General features: G+C 42.6%; 2 protein-coding genes across 5 annotated transcripts; one reads left to right on the top strand and one right to left on the bottom strand.

Annotated features, from left to right (window-relative positions):
- Window positions 1-1756: 1756 nt before the first annotated feature.
- LOC135253595 (somatomedin-B and thrombospondin type-1 domain-containing protein) lies at window positions 1757-8343 on the top strand. Of its 2 annotated transcripts, XM_064333090.1 has the most exons (6): window positions 1757-2506; window positions 3588-3782; window positions 4178-4256; window positions 4954-5130; window positions 5793-5854; window positions 7200-8343. In XM_064333090.1, the coding sequence occupies exons 1-5, from the start codon at window positions 2281-2283 to the stop codon at window positions 5812-5814; spliced, it is 699 nt and encodes a 232-aa protein (XP_064189160.1). In that variant the 5' UTR covers window positions 1757-2280; the 3' UTR covers window positions 5815-5854; window positions 7200-8343. The 2 variants fall into 2 exon arrangements, with proteins under 2 accessions (XP_064189160.1, XP_064189159.1); XM_064333089.1 differs by lacking the exon at window positions 5793-5854 and having other exon boundaries at window positions 1759-2506.
- Window positions 8102-20888, bottom strand: terf1 (telomeric repeat binding factor (NIMA-interacting) 1). Of its 3 annotated transcripts, none has more exons than XM_064333086.1 (11): window positions 20651-20888; window positions 18930-19025; window positions 18184-18311; window positions 16341-16427; window positions 15250-15399; window positions 14437-14552; window positions 14022-14069; window positions 13638-13680; window positions 11487-11592; window positions 9984-10072; window positions 8102-9108 (listed from the first exon to the last, which is right to left on the bottom strand). In XM_064333086.1, exons 1-11 carry the CDS (start codon window positions 20844-20846, stop codon window positions 8947-8949), a joined length of 1221 nt encoding a protein of 406 aa, XP_064189156.1. In that variant the 5' UTR covers window positions 20847-20888; the 3' UTR covers window positions 8102-8946. The 3 variants fall into 3 exon arrangements, with proteins under 3 accessions (XP_064189156.1, XP_064189155.1, XP_064189157.1); XM_064333085.1 differs by having other exon boundaries at window positions 8102-9114; window positions 20651-20886; XM_064333087.1 differs by having other exon boundaries at window positions 8102-9114; window positions 14446-14552; window positions 20651-20886.
- Between the last annotated feature and the right edge of the window lie 265 nt (window positions 20889-21153).

Here is a 21153-nt window from a genome sequence, read left to right as displayed (position 1 = left end):
CCTCATGCAACTACAGCCAGGTCTATCCCGTCACGGGCGGCCAATCAGCATTGCAGGGAAGCAGCCACGGGGCAGCGATGATCGAGCAGACATGATATCTTACGACCCGGTGAAAAAAAAAAAAAGCACACCATAACAGTATGTGTTCCTCACCTTTAATACCCAGAGCCCAGGGATGCCATGTATTACGTTTGCATACCAAGCCTTTCTGTTCAGTCAAAAGCTTTGGAAAAAGGGGAATTACGGACTGGAGGCTGATCCATTCTGACAAGGGCAGGACGTACACGGCTAAGCACTGCTCAAACTTAAACTCTCTGACCCACGTGTGCATTTCTCACATCTGCTCTCCGCCTTTTACACTGAGGCAAACACTTCTTTTTGCGTTTAGGAAATCCTTTTGGAAACGTTCAGTATTGTTCCCTGTGACGGAATGGTCCTGAAATGTTTTGTGCATATTTATTTTGAACTATATTAGTGCCTTTTCAGGATTTTCCCAGCCCCTTCATACAATTGAAAAGCTGACACCACCCAGCCTTTGTGCTGCAGATATTCAGCGCTCTGAGTAAATATTTAGTCATTCAGGGCAGTATGTACAAAAAAGAAAAATAAGCTGCTTCCGGGCAAAAAGGGAAAAAAAGCACATATGGTTTAACCGTTTATATACTGCAGTGGACTGAAATGGAATAGGGGAGAGGACAAGCTGACACTCACAGGGCACACTCACAGTCAAGTGGAAAGCATCATAGTCAAGTTACGCAGTCAGTTTTTTTGCTCAAAACCAATGAGGGGACCTAATGTTTGCTTGACTGAACACGGGCGTAAGTGCTACCCCAAGTCATTTCAGAGGGATCTGTCCTCTGATGATGATGTTGATAGCTGTTATAGTTGCTTGACCTGCCTGCTCCACGACACAGAGAAAAATCAAAGGCTAGCAAAGACTGTTGGCCATTCCCGGAACTAATTTCTAGAGCCTAATTCGGTAATATCTCCACAAACCCTCCACCCCTCCCCCCCTTTTTTCCACTAGTTTTCATTCCTTCATGGTTTGTTCATCACCTCCTGCAGAGGGCTCAATTATTTTGACATGCCTGGCAAGGACGTTGGGAACAGAGAGAATTCAGCGGGCTTCTGAAAGTCCTCACCGAAAATGTCTGTCCTACAAATGTTTGGCAGCAGGTTTACAGCTGAAGTGTACATTCAAAAACACAAAAGCTACTATCCTGAGCCAATACTGACTTATCAAAGAACCAGTCAAACCAATTCAAAACTGGTAGAGGTACTGAAATCCTCAGAAGGATTCTTCAGTATAATATCATCCATCATACACTGCTGTATCATTGTACATTTCCAAAGGAAAGACTGTACAGTAGATACAGGTGAATTCTATCTGACACAAATATTTGTTTTTTCTTTTTGTAATACAGTGGAGTATGCATTTTTAATATGAATGCTTTCCTTACCCCTTCAGGTAATACGGTGACGCCCAACACCCACCTCACATCTCCGCAGTGAGAGCTCACCTGTGCGGTCTGTGTTCTGAAGCGGGGCGGGGGGTGGGATCGTTAGCAGGAGAAATGATACGAGGACCAAAGGGTTGATTTACATACCTCCGGGCTCTTTAATCTGGAGCCCGGCCAGAGGCTCGCATTCCTGCCTGCGCGGTTAGAGCCCGGCGTGAAGCAAAGCCCGGGCATGATGGGAGCTCCGCGCCATGCCAGGCCAGAGCAGCCGAAGGACGAGCTGGGGAGAGAGAGAGAGAGAGAGAGAGAGAGAGAGCGGAGGGGAAAGAGCAGGAAAAAAGGCGAGAGGAATCTTTTCTTTCGCTGTCTCGCGGGGCTCGGGGACAGTGTGGGACGTGAGCCCGGCCCCTGGGGAAATCTCTGGGCTGGGCGAGAGGAGGCGCAGCTCTCCGGGAGCGCGGGGCCAGCAGAATGGCCCTTTTCTTCGCGAGGTGCGCCCTGTGAACTTGTTTTCTGCGCACACAGAGGGACTGCGCAGGGAGGAATTCCAGGTCACAGGGATTCCAGCAGCGGGGAGGGGGGTGGGATAACCTCGCCGGGGCGCTGCGGGACTGCCTCCTCACAGCTGACACAATGGGAACCGCGCGCACAGAGGAGGGCCAGACGCGCTGAAGGACCGGGGCGCTCCCAGCCCCAAAGCCAAAAAAAACGCTCGCTCGCCTTCCGCGCTCCAGAGCCGGCCTGAGCACCACTCGCAGGGGGAGGGGGGGAGAAACAGGGGGAGCCGAGGCTGCGCGGGCCCATTTCCCCGGGGGGAGCCATGAGGGGATTATCTGCAGGGCGCGTCTGCCTGGCGCTGCTGGCCACTCTGCTGGGTACGTGCCGCTTGGCCGAGGGAGGGTGCCAGGGGAAATGTTGCCCGGGCACGGACCGCTCGTGCACCGCCACCGACTGGCGGATGGACCGCGTCTACGGGACCTGCTACTGCGACGACACCTGCCAGAGGACCAAGGACTGCTGCTTCGACCACCCCACCGTGTGCCCAGGTAGGAACGGACGCAGCGCGGGAGGGGGCCGCAAAGGGGGAGCGTGACAGTCAGCTCAACAGCACAGCCCTGATCATCACCTATGCTACCTACACTCTGAAGCACAAGCAAGAAATGAGAAATGTCTATGAACTCTACCAATTCAGAGGAGGAGTATTTAGGCTATCTGCTGAAAGAGTGTGCCAGGGCTTTAATTTTACTCCCTGAAGCACACAAGAGACTAAAAGCTTAGTGTACACCAAGTGTCTGGATAATTACTGTGTATCCATATAGTAAGTGCTTGTGTAAACACATATTCCTGTAAGTGTGGTTGCCCATTGTTACACTATGCAAAAATAAGTAGTATGTGAGACTGTGTTAATAAACCCATACTTCAATACTCATATCATACTTGACAAATATCAATATTTGTGATTTAAATTTGTATTTGATCTGCACTTGTCACAGACTTGGTTTATAAAACTGTTTATATTAATACTCCACATTTTAAGCACCACAAGTTCAAAGAATTAAAATTGGAAAAGGTCAGTTCTGACTGTACTGTGGGATTTATCTAAAAAAAATGTGCATTAAATGACTACCACTTTGCAGTTAACATTTTATGTTAAATAGTACTTATTCTGAAGTAACAAACAAAATACAAACAACCAGATTCCCGATAAATATATAACCCACAAGGAAAATCAATGAATATAATAAATGCATTCTAAACTTCACACTTTCTTACTTCAAATGGTCCTGGAATTAAACAAAAAGCTATAAAGGTAACTCAAGTTTTGCTGAACAAGTTAGAAATAGTATCAAGACAATAATGCATTAATTCCCTTTAAAAACTAGAAGTCACACTCATTATCATTCAGACACGTACGCATGCCATCCTAACACAGAGCAAAAAATGGAAGTGCAGTTTAGTTTAGTTTCGTTTATTAGGATCCCCATTAGCTGTTACCATCGCAACAGCTACTCTTCCTGGGGTCCACACAGAACAAAATACATCAAATATATAAAAAGGGACAAAGTGCAGTGAAAATGAGCCGAGCTGTGTAAACCAGTGCGTTGGCTGTTGTGTGTGTGGCGGCAGCTCAGTCCTGCGTGGTGAGCCAGTGGAGCCACTGGAGTGGATGTGCCGAGAAGTGCCGACCGGCCATGAGAGTGCGCCGACGGCAGGTCGAGCAGCAGGCCCGGAACAGCCCAGACATCTGCCCCCCACTGGAGGAACGAGCTGGCTGCATGGACTACCTCGGCCACCAGGGGGCGCACTGCACACCGACACGAGGTAGGGAACACATGCGTATGTCGAGGCTCAGGCATCCAGCAATAGTTGGCATTAGCGATTAAATAAGTTCACCTTGACAGACGTTATATCCTTAAGACTAGTAACCTAAAAATGTACAGATTTATTATTATTATTTTTAATACAGCAAATCAGCCTTGCATCTTCTGAAATGTAACGGTAGCGAGATCATCATCAATTGACTTGCAAATTAGCCTTAGCCACAGTGTGTCCATTATGTCTTTGCTATGTGATGTGCCTCACAAATCCATTCAAATGTATTCTAATCTATGCAGACTATGCGGTTCCTTGCTAGTCCTTATGATAGCTTCAGTTGAAGTTCATTAGAAGCTAAACCACCAGGAGACATTTTTTGCATACTCATACTTTTGCTCTAGGTCCTGCTTTGATAACCGCAGCAGAGTATGGTGCAGGAAGACCTAAATATGATCTATATGGAGAACCACTGGACCCTGGGTATGTATTTCCATGTATTTAACCACACACAGAGTCAAAATAGACTCTTTCCTTCTAATAAATTTGGGACTTTTTAAGATCAACAACTATCCTTGAGACATTCATAATCATAATGATATATAGCTATGTATACCAAGCCTTCAAGTCAGAGATTATTTTATGTAAATATATGCTTTGAATAACTATTATTTCTTGCCTTTGGAGGCAGCATTAAATGGGTCAAATCAGAGTTGGGCAAAGTTATACATGAATAATCTAATGTTATGACCCATAAAGCAGAGCCTGAGCTCCATATTTACTCTTCCAAAAAGGCAAAAAATGTAATTCATGACTAGATAAGATTTATCTTGAAGGGTAAAAGCCTGGTTAAGGAGAGGAACGTTTAGATGAACATATAAACCTCGCGGCTATGCAGCTGTCATCACTGTAAACACAGACGAGGCTTTTACAGTCAGTTAAGAACCGTCTAAATAAACAGTCTGCGTTCGCTGGGGCATGTGGCTCTTTTCGTGAGTGTACATCAACGTCCCACAGCCCCCTGCATGACGCTGGGGCTGTCTGTCGGATAGGAAACTCACTGTAGTATACGCACCATGCCCTATGTGATCAAAACACACAGTGTTTCAAAACCAGACATATCCTGTTGCTCAGAGGATCTGAGACCGTGGCGTGGCTGTCCTGGCTCTCCTTCGTTCAGGTATTGCGTGGAGTTTAAAATGGAGTCGCTGTCCCCGCACTGCACGGTGGAGAACCGCCACCACACGCGCTGGATGCAGTACCTGCGGGAGGGGTACACGGTGTGCGTGGCCTGCCAGCCCCCGGCCATGCGCAACCACAGCCGCGGCTGCCAGGGAGACGGCACCGCCTCTGACAGGTAGACAACGCGCGACGTGCTCCGCCCCAGCCCCGCCCATCACTGACAGGGCTCCCGTTTCCGTAGTAACAAAACCCCCCAACATTGACCACTTTGGGTCCTGGCTGAGCTGAGGTATGAGTCTTCAGAGGCCAGGAGATTACAATTCCAAATTCCTTTTATATTTAAAAAATATGAAACACGCACATGTGAAACAAACGTCACACAAAGGGGATGTGTGGTTTAACAGCCCCGTCTTTGTGCGAAAGTGACTAGGACCCCTCAGCACCCTCCTGTCAGAATGACTTCTGCCCCCTTCTTTAAAAGTGGTCTTTGAATCTGGGTCAATTCCTGCAAACCTCACCTCACATACCCAGATGTCAGATGTTCCTTCTCAGTTCATATCTATATATAATAACAGGCTGCCATGTCTAAGAGGGATGGATAGAGATTGGTATGGGACAGGGTTCTTACACAATTCAGTGGTGTAAATTTCATCAGGGTGCTTACACAATTCAGTGGTGTCAATTTCATCATGGAGAGAGATCCACTTTGATAGATGGCAGTGAGCCCAGAACTGTACCTATCAGCAAGGCAGTGAACAAAATGTGGAATGTGAAGTCACTTAGTGATAGGGTGTTTGGCCACCCTTATTTTAAAGTAACTTACTGCTCCCGCCCCAGGTTGAAATTTCAGGTCAACTGATCTGTGGCTGCTCCCTTATTTGGCCTGCACTTGAATTAAAGTAAGAATATCATGATCCTGGAGATTGTGCTTCTGCCAACTGTTGCTCATGTCTTTCCCTCGGTGTTGCATGCCAACATTATTAGACGCTTTTGTGTGAAACATCAGTAAGTTTAGCTGGCTTGATCATTAGGACTTCCACCAAATGCACCTCAAGAAAATTTATACACGCACACTCACACACACCCTCACCAGCATGCACACATATGCACGCTTGCACATATGCACACAAACACACACGGACACATACACGCTGCGGTGTTACGGCTTCATTTATGGACGAGCCACGCCTGTGTAATAGCCTGTCCTTTGGCTCTCAGGTGTTTCCATAAACAGGCTCCATGTATGCAAGGCTTTTACAGTAGTCACAGCTCAGACACATCAACAAACAAACATGGAAAGGGCAAAGCATCAAAAACACTTGCCTGATATAATGTACAAAACCTAGAGCACTAGCCAGCAATGATGCCGCCCATGTCTGGAACCTCTCCAGATCTCCACAGGGTAGTACAGAATGGGCCATAAAGGTTTCACTGTATCACACAATAGGAACTGGTGTAGGTTGTGCAAGTTGAGCAGCCTAAGAGTGTAATAGCCGAGCAGTTCAGCTAGGGGAAAAAAGCTACTGTTGGCTGCAAACAATTTGGAGGATTTGCATGCTAGTCTGCACCCTCCTGCAATGACCTCATTACAACAATGGGATGGGCCTTACTCTGTGTTATGCACAACATAATGGCTTTTTGTTTTCTGTGTATATCAATGGCGTTACCTGAAGAAGAGAAAAAAGGGGCAAGAAACAAAAGTTTGTGTTGAAAACAAAACAAAGCCTGTTTCAGTGCTGAAAACAAACACGAGAAACGAAAGCCCCTCCCCTGTGTGGGCAGTGAAAGTGAGAAGGTGAGGTGGAGATGAAGGCCAAAGATAGCCCTGAATATAAATGCCGCACACATCGTCAGTGGCATCCACAGTATGTTTACAAATGACTATACGGGGACATTTAACTTTAACTTTTGACAAAAAAGTCGGCAGAAAAATATTTGATCCACGAAAAGCATCCCCTTTTGCATCAAAATATATCAAAGTTTACACGGTGCTCACCCTGCCATAGACATTGTAAACATTGATCTGAAGGTGTTCACACACACACACAAATGCTAACGTCAAACATCCATGTGACAGTCTGTATGAAGAAATCTACAGTACTACAGAAATCAAACTGAACTGAATGCTTATGCACTGCCCATGGCCGCGAATAATGTGTGTTTATCAGTCCTGAAGCCTGACAAACACTGTAAGATGAGAGCTGAGAGTCCAGTCTCCTCTTTCCCCTCCCCTGTCCGCTCCAGGGACACGCTGCTCCAGTGGCAGGCGGTGGGGAACCCACGGTGCCGGGGGACCTGGAAGAGGCTGCAGAGGCAGGAGCGCTGTGCCTGCCCACAGGTGCACAGCTTTGTCTTCATCTGACGGGAGCACGCGCTCCACTGTAAATACACGCATCCTACAAGCACGGGCTCTTTCAATACGGCTTCCATTTACCGCACTCCTCCACTAGCACGCTGCTAGAGCAAATGAGACAGGATGAAAAGTGCGCTATATATTCTGTCTATATATTATGGGATGTGTACGGCCGTCTTGCATACAAAAAAGAGCTTTTTGTTGAAGATAAAACAAAATTTGTCTTGTTTAGTACCTTTACATTTTTTTTAAAGATACATTTACTAAATATAGTTATATATAAGCCTTGTTGATTTGAGTTTTATAGCTTCACTGTGGATGTCAGACCAAGCTCAATAAGATGAGTGAAAGGTTCTCACAGGGTAACAGACGTCGCTTGAACTGAGGCCAGTCTTGCATAATTCTGTTGTTATTTATTTATGGAAAAGGTGAACGCTTAGAACTCCTGGTCATAGCCTGCCTTTTGTGATATTACACTTAATGAAGTTATATTGAAGAGGGCAACTTTATTGCAACTTTCTAAATGATTTTCAGAGCGCCCTCTACTAGCGTAGTCTTGACCCCCAGTAGTGTCAAATACACTGCCTGACATGTTAAGTTGCCAACACAGTGATTCAATTCCCATAGTTAATGGCATTATGAAACCCATTACCAACACAGTGAATATTCAAACTGAACTAAATATTCATTATTTCAATATGAATATGGAAGCAATGAACATACAAATTCATCACAAACCCCAGGACAAAGCAGAATGTTGATGGACTGGGGAGGAAAAAACTTCAAACATCAAGAACGTCAATGTCAATTTATTTTTACAGTAATTCACATTATTCCGTTATTTCCTTGTTAAATGAAAACCAGGCTATATACATGTTATACATTTCACTGGTAAAGTTTTTTTTTCCTGCTCACTTTCCTATCTGTTGGGTCTTGCATAGACCCAGTAAATGGCAGTGTACTGAGATATATAAGCACATAAAATATAATATAAAAATAAAAGCCTTTAATAAAAGTACTTATAAATAAATCAAATACTGTGCTGTCCCTTTCTTCCTGTAGTAGCCAATGCAATGCGTGTGCGATGACCACGCTGTTCTTCTCTGGTCTACGACAGCATATTCCTGGAGGCCCATATGGAAGCGTGAAGCCACAGGCAGACTCGCCCCACCCAGGCAGAACATGTGACCTTTGGCGTACATGCCATACACAGCGCCTGTGGCTCACACGACATCTGTTATAAGGAAGAAGTGTTCAGGTGGAAAATGGAGATAACGGTGTGCTGCAGGGAAATGTAGTGCAGCGGAGCCTACAGCGTAGTCCTGTCACACAGGAGCCACAGCCCTTAACTGAACAATTACTAACGGAAGCATACTCGAGCAAAACCCCTAAACAAATTTTTTAACCAGGAAAAAAAAAACATTTTCTTATTTGTGCGTGCAGAATGACGCACGCTTAAAGAAATGAAAACGCTAATCAAAATAATTTCACGCTCCGTAGTTCTGGCTGCCGTATGCTTCCACACCTATACAGGTCAACTGTATACACGAAAACCAACAGGCCTAAGAAAGCGGCCTGCGTCACCGCGCGCTGAGGTGAAATGCGTTGTGGGAAGGTCGCCGCACGCCGCGGTCGTCCCTACGAGCCGACCTCCCCCTGTTTCTTCAGGGTCCTCCAGCGGTCCTTCAGCATGACGCCGGTGCGGTCCGAGAAGTCAAACTCCAGCAGGATTTTGGACCAGCTCCCCTCGCCGTGACGACTCACTCCAGCTTTCAGGTTGCGGTCCTCTTCGTAGGTCCACTTCACCTGAGGAAAGAAACCAAGTGGCCTATGGTGAGCACTGGGATGCATGCAAATTATTTGGCTAATTAATACTTGTTTTCTCATTGTGAACAATGTTACTCTTGATATGTTCCCGGCCCCCAGAAGGGGCACAGTGGAAGGCATAAAATAGTGGGTTTTTACTGAGCATTAATGAGGCTAGGCAAAACCTCAGATCAATGCCAACGCATTGTTTATTCAATTTAGCCTGTTACCACATGAAATAGCACATCTTGGGCAATAGTCCTGTAGATCCTGTCTAACACCCTCAGAACACTTGCGATCGCATTTCCTCTGAACCAGCAAGGCGAGAGCTGACTGTTGGGATTCTCAGCCGTTCCATGTCTGTGCTGGCGGCAGTTCCGTGCTTTGCTTCCGTATCATTATGAAAGCTAGCTGTCCTGCCCGTAAGTTTTAACACAGCACAACACAATTTCCACTTTACAGTGCAGTTGTTTTTCTTGAGCGATTTCACATTATTCCACGACAATAATTAAACTTTATTTTGGCTAGAAGATGAGCCAACATAGACTTTACTGGCAGTTAAGCTGGCCTAGCTTTGCTCCCAGGGACTAGCCAGTGTCAGAACAGGCCATTTGTCCAATGACACCCTTTTATATAGGAGGCACAACATCCATCCACATTTGTTAATGCTTTGCAAGCAGGTTTTACAATCGGCGACAATAAGAATGTTGTGGAAATTCAAATCAAATACTTATTATCAGTTTTCAATTTGAAACATGCATGCAACCATTAACATATCCATTTAAAAATAGAAGGGAAGATAGTTTCAACTGAAAGAAAAAATAATAATCAGAATGAACACCAATAATCAGAATGGACTGGATGCCCACCTTTTTCCTTCTGCTGCCTTCATTTTCAGTACTTTCGAGCACGTTCCGATCTTTATTCCGTAGATTGAAAAACCTGCTAGTTAAGTCATCTGCAAGACAAAAGTGAAGTTGTATCAGACATAAATCATATTCCCAGTCTACAAGGACTGCCTACAGTATCTACAGATACTTTTTATTATTTCAGCATAGAATCACTCCTCATAATATTGTATTTGCATCACGGCTGTCACATTTAGACTACATATTCAAATGTATTTCGAATAAGAAAAACAATAAACAAATTGTCAAAATTAACGCTTGTAATCACGTGCACACTGAAAATCTAAGTTGATCCCGTTTTCAAAATGCTGGGGTTCTGATTGACCCCGTTTTTCACTGCATAGCCACTTAAACTAGCCAATCACAGAAGAGCTCATTCATGCTCACACACACCCAGTTATTTCAGTAACTATTCATAACTATATGCAGCTCAAACAGAGGTAAATAAGTTGCCACCTCATGGAAGTTCTCATCTATATTTCACCTTGGTAATATATGTATTACTTCATTTTAAAAACAATGACTGAGAAAGAAATGGCATTAGAGCTAGCCACTCCACGTTGACAATAAAACTGGGGTACAGTTAAAGAATAGGAACGTTAAAATAAGTGTCAATTGCAGTTGGGCTCAACATGGCTTTATATCAAAGCAATGTTCAAACTGGAATGCGGCTGAAGACATTCAAGGTTACGTTAAGTTACAAGTTAACTTTAGCCAAATATTCCTTGTATGACTGTCCCGCTTATTTTCTTTAAAATATGCATTAAGGTACCACTGACTGTCAGGTGTATTATCAACAGGCCTGTGGTAGCCTGTGCCATCTACGCTTCTGGGCTGCTAGTGCTAGCTAGCAAAGTTAGCTAACCTAGCTACTGTGAGCTAACACCTACGATGGCAGTCTTCAAGTGACATGTCCTGTTGTTCCAATCTGGAACCACCCCAAACCGTCGCTACAATGTTGGAAGCACAGAATCATTCAGAATGCCACTGCATTAAGATTTGCCCTCACTGAAACTAAGAGGCCTAGCCAAAACCATGAAAAACAGCCCAGATCAAGGGGTATCCAGATACCTTTGGTCATATAGTGCATATATAAACTTCTTATGCCTTTGTGTCTGCCTTCTTGCTCCCCCTTGTGGATGTAACACACATAACAGGATGCGCCAAAGAGTATTTCATGGTATAGCAATAACGATGCAATTTTGATGTTTTCTTGTAAATGTTGCACTAAATAATTGAATATATTAATATCCCTGTTGTTCTTTGAAATAGAATATTCTAATAACATTTTTGGTCCAACTGACTAATTTGCAAAAAAAGCATTATTTTATTGTCCATATCTCCATATGTACTTTTAATGGGAAAAAGGCGAAAGTTAGAATGAATAATTGTTACTCTATAGACAGGATCATGCATTAACATCAGTTCCATTAGTTTAATAGAGTGCAGATTGAGCATGCTTACCACTGCTGCGAGGACGCCTCTTAATGCCACCGTAGAGCTTTCTGCCAGGTTCGGGTCTCCAGGGGCTAGCGTGCTTTGGCAGCAGTCGTCTTTTGTGCCCTAAAGGCTGCCTATACAAAAAAACATCATCAAATGAACCCATCTTCTATGTTTAGCATAGCTGATCTCAGTGCACTTCTCAGTCTACTTCTCCATTTGAAAAGTCGCACGACAAAATGGCGGCAGCGTAGTATAATGGCTAAGGAGTTGGTCTTGTAACCTAAAGGCTGCAGGTTTGATTCCCCGGTAGGACACTGTCCTTGTACCCTTGAGCAAGGTACTTCACCTGCATTGCTCCAGTATATATCCAGCTGTATAACTGGATACAATGTAAGTCGCTCTGGATAAGAGCGTCTGCTAAATGCCCGATAACTAAACAAAACTCTCCGAATTCATTAAATAAGGCTATCACTTTAGATACTTCCTCCTCATGCAAAGTTAAACAAAATTTAGAATGAACTATAAAAAAGTTACACTTAGTTCAACTTAAAAGTTACAAAAGTAAACAAAGTTTACACTTTTATGTGTGTGAGTGTGTGTACATGTTTATATATACACACACTGGAAACAACCAGTGGACTGCAAACATACATTAAAGGCCATGGACAACATATGGTGTTCACACTATTCTTAATGAATGCACAGGTTCTTATAAATCAATGAAAGTCATTTCTTTTGGTGGGTTACAATGCCAATTGACCACATCAAAAAAATTGTCAGGACTACACATTAGGGTTGGGCGACATCCAGATTTTCACACCATCACTGAAAAACAACATGGTATAAAGTACAGAATATCATTTTAATGGGTACAGCTGAAATATTTTGGTATACTAACATGCTTATAGTTCCAATTTTATAGGTCTGTTAGCTCTATTTTTCTGATCACATCTATCCACGTATGGCTGCTGGGTGGCTCATTCGGTCAAGGCAACAGACTGTGGTGCATGGATGAGACTCACAGCCTCGGATTGAATCCGGACCGTCCCAGTGCCAGCGGCGGCCGGTAGCTCCAAAGGGCGATGCGCAATTGCGTCACCCAGGGAACGGAACGATTCAGTCGGAAAGGATTCAGAATGCATTGCTAACTAGCCCCCTCTGCTGGTCAATTGGCTGCCCGTAGATTGCGGTCAAAACCCTGCTCTTTGTGAGCTTAGCTGTAGTCTGTTGTGTAAGAGAAGAAGCAGCTGGTGAGCAGATGCGTTTTGGGGAACAGTGGATACGCTCTCCTGAATCAGCAGTGTGGCTCCTGCAATGTGCAAGGCTGCAGACGACAGGCCGTTCCAAACTGGGGTGGGAACTGGATATGCTCAGCCCCGCGTTGGGTGCCAAATTTACCAAAATCTCTGCTTGACTGGAGCTAACTGGATAGCAAGCCTGCAGCACATCAATGGGGTGGGTGGGAGGGAGCTAGTGACTCAGGTAAATAACAGAAAAGAACAGGAATGCTGACTACGTGGAAACAAATGACCTGGTTTGTGAAATGAGTCATTTTCTATTATTTAAAATGCAGGACATGGATACAATGCAGAAGTGCTGCACTCAACGGGGTACACCTGCTCATCCAGGGTTTCAATGGAAAAAACAATGAAACCTACAAATTCCCTTTACAATGTTTATTTTGCTAAATGTTCAGCTATGCAGACTGAGCAGGACGAACGTGCAAGTGCGCAGGACGACTGTCGTAGGGGCACGTGTTGCCGTCCTTTGCTATGACCAAAGTTGGCAGACTACCTCATTTATATCTTTGGCTGTCTCTTTACAATGTGGTATACAAGCAAAGTACTGCCACAGTACAGCTTGTACATTTGACAAATCTCGGGCCTCTACCATGTCTCTTTACCCCAGTCTAATCTGCACGCCAACAGGATCACTTGCACCACCGGCAGTTAGTTGATCCCGCAAGATCGCTCGCTCTGCGTCCATCACGATATCACGCTCATGGTCAGTGGCATTGCTTTACAAGAAGGCGCAGTGAAAATGCTGTACAAACGGTGCACCACTGTTCTTTAATACACCGCCGTAAATGGGATTACTGGACATCAGCGCAACCCTACTGCACACGGCTGGGTCCATCCACAGGTCAGTGCTCTGGAAGGAACAGAGGGAAACTTGCCTCCTGGCTACTGCAGAACTTTCGGAAGCTCCGTGGTTCCTGTGGGGAGGGGAAGAGTCAGAACAAATCCTGGCCAGAAGCTTCCAGAACAAAAGTAAATAAACAAATAAATAAAAAAATCAACCCAGTGAAAAGTCTCAGCAAATATGTTTTTACACTAATGATGATTTTAATGACTTAAAATAACTCTATCCTCCCCGAAGGAAATATCTGTTTTTTATAGGCAGGAAGTTCTTCACATCTTATTTAAGTTCACTTACACAGTAAATAAATACGGGGTCAGCATAGCAATACATAATTTATACGTGTGTTAAAAAAAATGGAATTCAGCTAAATGTGAAGAAAAAAGAAAAGAAGGTAAAGAATCCCTTCACACTCACTGGTCTTCATCAGCAGTATTAACCGATGTCTCGGTCCGGTCCTCTCTGCTGAAATGAAATGTTTACACCTGATTTACTGCGTCCTTCCGGACGGACTTCAAAAGCGAAACGGTTTGTTCAAAGGAATACGCACATCTCATTTGCTTAAAGGGAGCTGTCCTACTTCTTCCTGTGCTATCGAGCGCCGAACTGACTCGGCATTTTATGCCCTTGGGTAGACAGTTCGGCACACACATCAAAATATATCAAGAATTCCAGCAGAACACAGTACAGCAGCATTAAAGCCGAGCCTGCAAATGAGCGTACTGTAATCCCTTACTGTAGCCGCATACTGTAATGTGCTGAGATGAAAATGAGCATGATTAAAACACTGCATACTGCATACAGTCTATACTGCACACTACAAAGTACATACACTGCATACTTTCCAGAGTCTTCTCCACACTGGGCTGCCAGTCTTAATGCATTCTTATCTTCTGTGTACTCCTCCACTTCAGCCCCCTGACATGCCCACACCACTTTAGAGGCGGTCTGAAATTCAAAGGTTCAAAGGAGGAAGTCCATATGCAGGGCACTAAAATACACTGCAGCACACTAGACGTTACCAATGATAGCCAAGTATTTGTGTCTCTCTCGATATAACATTTTAATCACAGGCATTTGTCTCTGTGAATTCAAAGTCAAATGTACGAATGTATTAAAGTCTTTCATTTCATGATATAAAAAGGATAAATTGCCCTTTCAACAGAGTACAGATGCAAAGGGTAGTTTCCACACAGTGAAAGCTGCCTGAAAGTGCCTTTAGTGAACTCAATGGTTTGCTGTTCTAAACTACTGGACAAGACATTTCCAATTACCTGCAATGGTGAAAACACATTCAGACAGTGAAATTCATTATTTAGTGGATAGAGGCCTGTGCATAATTAAGGTCCTTACCCACAGCACTTCACCACGACCCTTAGAACCGTCCACTGTGAAAGAACCGCTAACTCTCTTCTTCTTTAAATATAAACAAGGATATCTACTCATGTTTTAATCCACTCACGACACCCAGTTCCACCTCACAAATTTGTGCTAACACAAATAACTGACTATTTGAATTCAAGCCTTCAGCCAATTTAAAATTTACAATGATGTACTGTACAATGCACAACGGTGCATTTTAAAGGGAATCTTCAGTTTTATGCTAGTCGTGCATCCGTTTTAGAGATGGGCCCACACAGCGTACCTTCAGCAGGAAGTCGGACGGGTGAACTTGCAGGACAGATTCCAGGAAAAACTTGACGCTTTCCACCAGGCGGGCGAAACTGAACTGCACGAGGCACTGGTGGTACGTGTCCTTCCTTTTCACAATCGCACAGAGCTTCATTTTCAGTTCCTGCGGAAGGGGAGGATAAATACATTTCACATTTCTTTCAATAGACATAGCTCCATTCACAAGAGTGCCATAACATGATACTAGACACGTAGCACAGACTTCAGATCACACGCACCGATAAAATCTCCTGGGTTATGAAAATACAACATTTTGCTCACGGTAAATTCTTTGATGATTCCAAATGTTGAACGCTAAACTATTGCACAACAGAGCATCTCCAGGGGCCCTGTAAGTCTTATTCTACACATTTCACTTCATAAGTACACTGACTCACACAGTATAGAGCACGTTTGCTTTGTAAATGAACAAGTCCCCATTCTGCTCATCTTCAGTCTCACGTCACTCCCTTACGACTTCTGGCCCAGGAATGAATAGTGAGTTTGGTGCCTGGGAACCTCCCATTGTGTTCTTCTTCCCCCAAACGTGTCAGATAAAGATTTGTGCATTACATAAAGCAAGATGGTGGGCTGCTGTGCGCAGGGCCCGCGAGAGCAGGGAGTGTGGGCGTCTTCCACAGCGTTCTCACTGCAGGACATGTGCACCGCATTACAACGGCACTGCCAAAGAAAGCACCAACACTCCGCTCATTTTTTATTTTTTTATAGCTCGGCGTCTTCGCCTAACCCCCAGACACGGAGAACGCTCGCGATTTCTCATTCCTTTCGGTAAACAGGAGCGGGAGCGGAGGGAGTCGGCCGGCACTGAGCGAGCACCTCGCACCGCCAGACGGCACGTCTGCCGTGCAAAACCGAACGCGATGCAGTGAGAAATGTTTACAGAATGATAGTGAAAAATGTTACAACATAAACCATTAAAATAAATTTAACTGCAAAATTCTACAAGCAAACGCACGGAAGTTTGGGACCTCAAAATCCGGAAAAAATGGAATTGGAAAACACATCGGGCAGGTAAAACCCAGCACCATTAAGGGCATGAGGTACCTCTGGCATCTGATAGTCCTCCACCATCCGCTCCAGGACCGCCAAGGCCCTGTCGTAGTAGCCCTGCTCCAGACACACTCCTGCAGACTGAGATCAACAGTGCTGCAATGTTAGGGGACTCCGAGCACACGTACACTATTCACCTGGCGCATCAGAATCATACAACAAAATTATGGATTTTTTTATTTGACACTTTAAATTAAAGTGTCAATTTAATTTTAATTTAAAGTGAAGTTAAAGTATATTGTGTTCAGTGATTACTGGGGTAATCAATCTAGTGGCTATTTAATGCATTTCATTAACACTAATGGTGCATTCATTATGGTGTGGTGTTATTTTTTCCTACCTATTATATTTTCCTACTTTTCTTTCTGCACATGCACCATGAAATCAGCCAAATTCCTGTTTTAATTTGCTGCAAGTGATTAGCAGCAAGTTCTTCCTTCTCCACCACATAAAATCAAAATGTGTTGGAAGCATTTATTGCAATATCAGCTTTTAATATTTGTACAGTTAAAACATTAAAACATTCAAGTTTTAATATTTACCTTTCCCTGATGAGTAAAGTTAACTAGCTAGCTGGCATAGTAATACTGAGAACAAAATGTGTTTTGCAAATCGTTTTTACCTTTTACCTACTGTTTTGCAAGAAGCGTAGCTAGCTACATGTTAGATGATGCCTACAGTGAGCTAGCTAGCTAACCTTCACTTTAATATACATTAACCTGTTGAATTTCACTTGAGGTTGAAATCACTAGGCATCTGCTTTCACTTTCTCAGACCTAATCGAGCCATTAGATACAAACGGACACTTTCTGCAAAACTACAAATTCACCATGGTAAAGGATTTTTGACCTCAATACAGTCATATTAACCCATTATTAAAATGCTACCACCTAGAAATGTTTCAGGTGTCAATGAAGGATTTCCAAAATGTTTTTAAGCAAGCATGGATTTATGAACTTTAATTGCACATGTGCCAGCTAGTTAGTTTATAAAACTGAAATAAAAGGTTTCCCCATAAGAATTTAGCTAGCTAGCTTGTTCTGACATTTGGTTAATTTAAGATTGAGGTGACAAGATAATGTTAGCAATAACAACCTTAGTTTCATTGAACTGGCCTGCTCTGTTCTGTTCAAACCAGTCACCTACCTACACTAATGGATGGCCCAAATGCTCTTCCCTTGCTGATGCACTTAACTTAATTCTGCCCGAGGGAACAAGCAGAATGGTTTCACTTTGGAAGCAACTCACGTTGTACCTTCCCCTATCCAGCTCACATGGAAAGCTACAGTAGGCTAACACAGCGGTTCCAAAATTGCTCCATCACCACTAAAGCTGAGCATGGATCTACAGGCATGTAGAGTAAGTGAGGACAATATCAAAGAGAAAAACAACTTGCAAGTTAAGTCTTTCTGTAATAACAGATTTTACTGTTGCACTTGAGGATGTAGCATACCAGTTATGTTGGCCAGCTTGGAGCCAATTTGTCAATCCTGACATAATCTCATCAAACAGTTTAACCGGTGTAATTCCAAATAACATTTTGTAGCATTAAAGCCTACTCATACTGGCTTAGTTATAATATTGCCATGCCCACACTTCACTAACACTGTGACAGTTTCTGTTAGTGTCCTGGGGGCAGATATTGTTCTCAACAGACAGAACCTTATTTTATTATGATTATGATCCCTGCAGTTTAGAAAACAAGAGATGGTCACATTTAAATGAGCAGCAAACTAAAGTCATTAGTTTGTTCTGAATTCAATTCACTGGGACATCAGAATTAACATTAGGGAAATGGCTGTGTAAATTTATCTACTTCTGGTGTTTAAACACTTGCCTGGATGAAGAGCATCGACTGTATGGTTCCATAGAGAGCCTTATCAGCCACAGAATCACTGAAGGATTTCCATATTGACAAAGCAGACATCAGTGGTGTTATCTGCTTATCATTCTCAAATTGTACGTCTGTGAGCAACAGAATATATATATAGAATAACACATTAAAAAACATGAAATAGCATCATTTGAACAGACTGAATTCAAATGTTTTGTATTTGAAGAGGAAGGCACTATATAATATAAAGACCTAATGTAAAAGGCAAGGCATCTTTTTCACAAAAGGTATCCCAACAACTCAGCCTAGGGGACTGAACTAGACTTTGTAAGCTTCAAACTATTTTACAATGAAGACACCTTTCACATGGTTGGTTAAAAAGCATGATAAGAATAAGAAAGGGCTGTCAATGCATTCTATCTCTGCCATGGGAACCAAACATCAACCAAATGTAAAAAAAAAAAAAGTATAAAATCAACTAACATTATACAATAAATATAATACAGCCAGAACACACTACAGGGAACGAACTGAACACATTTTCTACAAACATCTCTCCTGCATTGTCCTTTTTATCCCTTAAATACTACTTGCAAAGTAAGCTCTGGAACAAAAATAGAAAGCAAATCAGCAAAGGAGAAGAAAAATAAGATTAATAATATTTTTTTATTTATAAAGCAATCCCAGAGAGCTGAATTAAATACGAAAGATGCACAGATCTAACATGCTCATTAAAAAAAGAGAATTACCCAGGCGTTTCCCATTTATAACGCGTGACAGGAAGCCACACAGCTGCACCTTCTTCACCTGGACCAACTTGAGATTTTCTCTTCCCTGTACTATCACTGCAGCAGAATGACACACATGATTATTTGTATAATGTAGTTTTAAAATACATGCATATACAATGTGTGTGTGTGTGTGTGTGTGTGTGTGTCTATATATATATACGTGTGTGTGTGTTTACATACACCTAGGCTAAAGACATTCAAACTCAATTTTTCAGAGTTTGAATGTCTTGAAATTCAGACATTCAGCTTTTATGTACTATATCAGATTTTCAGTGGGTCAAAAGTTTACATACAATTTGTTAGTATTTGGTGGCATTGCCTTTTAATTGCTTAACTTGAAACAAACGCTTGGGCCTTCCACAAGCTTCTCAAAATACTTTGCTGGAATTTTTGCCCATTCCTCCTGACAGAACTGGTGTAACTCAGTCAGGTTTGTGAGCCTCCTTGAGGTGTTGCTTCAGTATTTCTCGATAGTCCTCCTTCTTCGTGATGCGATCTATTTTCTGAAGTACACCACTCCCTTTTCCAACAAAACACCCCCACATCATGATGCTGCCATTATGACAATTGGCCAATCAGAAGCTTCTAAAAAAAGTAATTACATCAATTTCTGGAATCTTCCAGATGGTTTAAAGAGACAGTCAAGTTGGTGTAGATAAACTTTTGACCCTCTGGATTTCTGATATAGTGAATTAAAGCTGAAATCGATTATTTTAAAATGACCTCTGATGTGAACAAAGTAGATGCGTTAATTGACTTGCCAAAAGAAATGTATGAAATATGTGGAGTAGTGAAAAACTTAGTTTGAATATCTTTAGCCTAGGTGTTAGTAAACTTATATATATAATATAGTGTATGCACACAAACATACATATCGATACATACATACATATTTAACAAGGTAAGAGTCTCACTGAGATTAGTAATCTCTTTTACAAGAGAAAACAGGCCAAGGGGCTGTATAAAACTACAGTCTATGCATAAACCACAGCGTTAGCTATATCAAAGGTGCTTACAAAGTCAAAATAAAAAGACAAGACACTTAGTAAAAGAAAATCAAAAATACAATCTAAAAACATGAAATCAATCAAATAAAATATTTTAAATGAGCAGTGCAAAAACATATACAAACAGAATTATTTTCTAGAACTTGAAAAGTGATGACTACTTACCAAAAGAGAAAATAGCAGTCAGGTTTAAGTAACTCCGTATATAATATCATAGCTACCGTGCAATCACTTTATGGAACTCAAAACGCGTAACGTTACAGCGACAAGTTTCAGTAAAGCATTTGTCACCTCAAATTTAAACATTTATTTAGGTTTCCAAAAATCACGTGTACTTAACTTACGCGTGTTAACAGTTAGTTACTAGTCAATGTAAACAAAGTGAGTTATATGAAGGAAGGTTATATATGACTTTTACACAGTTCCGTAGCTAACCAGTAGTAAACTAAGCTAATAACGAAACACTTTAGCTAACGACCTATAGTATAACGTTATTCTACTGTTGAAATACCTGATGTTGAATGCCCGGATCGCGCACTATATCGCTCGATGCATCTACGGTACCCCAACTGTTAACACGTTACCTTCAACAAAGGCAGAGGAATAATTTCACAGCAAGCTAACGTTAGTTCTCAAAATAGCGAGATTCAAGCTGCTGAGCAACTACGATACCTTCTAAAGACCGCATCGACTTGTTGAACTCTTCGAGCGTGTCTTCTTTGAAGAAACGGCAGGCAGAAATGAAGAAAAAATCTATCATCCACCCATCGACGACAGCTTGAATGTCTGAAAAATCCATCACATTTGGAATCAATGCTTTAGAGTCCACTGAAGAGTACCTCTCCATATTTGTTTTCAGTAATAACATTCTGGAAATTCGCGCCACCTAAGTTTTTCCGTTTTGATTGGCAGCCCAGCGTTTGGTAGTATAGCGTCATCTATCGTATTGGAGTAGGATCACATGCCACCTGCCACAATTTAAAAATATAGGCCTATATACATTCTTATATATATATTTCTTATTCCCATTTTGGTGACATTATCTATTTTAATTAAATCAAACCAGCTTTCTCTGTGAAATGATTATTCATGTTTAATAATATCTGCGATATATCTCGCAGCGAGACACAGCCTAGTCGTTGAGCCGCTTTATTTTCAGAATTAATTTGTTCGAG

This window comes from Anguilla rostrata, chromosome 4, assembly GCF_018555375.3.
Source record: "Anguilla rostrata isolate EN2019 chromosome 4, ASM1855537v3, whole genome shotgun sequence".
Lineage (NCBI taxonomy): Eukaryota > Metazoa > Chordata > Actinopteri > Anguilliformes > Anguillidae > Anguilla > Anguilla rostrata.
Note: the sequence above shows the minus strand (reverse complement) of the source record. Positions and strands in the feature narration are given on the sequence as shown.

Excerpts from the sequence above, each read along its gene's own strand:
- terf1 (XM_064333085.1), bottom strand. The coding sequence starts at position 20,846 with ATGTTATTACTGAAAACAAATATGGAGAGGTACTCTTCAGTGGACTCT. Across the intron at positions 13,681-14,021 it reads AATACTGCTGATGAAGACCA|GAACCACGGAGCTTCCGAAA; the intron begins GTGAGTGTGAAG and ends CCCTCCCCACAG. Across the intron at positions 9,115-9,983 it reads AAGGCAGCAGAAGGAAAAAG|GTGAAGTGGACCTACGAAGA; the intron begins GTGGGCATCCAG and ends TTCTTTCCTCAG.
- LOC135253595 (XM_064333089.1), top strand. The coding sequence starts at position 2,281 with ATGAGGGGATTATCTGCAGGGCGCGTCTGCCTGGCGCTGCTGGCCACT. Across the intron at positions 4,257-4,953 it reads GGAGAACCACTGGACCCTGG|GTATTGCGTGGAGTTTAAAA; the intron begins GTATGTATTTCC and ends TCCTTCGTTCAG. Across the intron at positions 5,131-7,199 it reads GACGGCACCGCCTCTGACAG|GGACACGCTGCTCCAGTGGC; the intron begins GTAGACAACGCG and ends TGTCCGCTCCAG.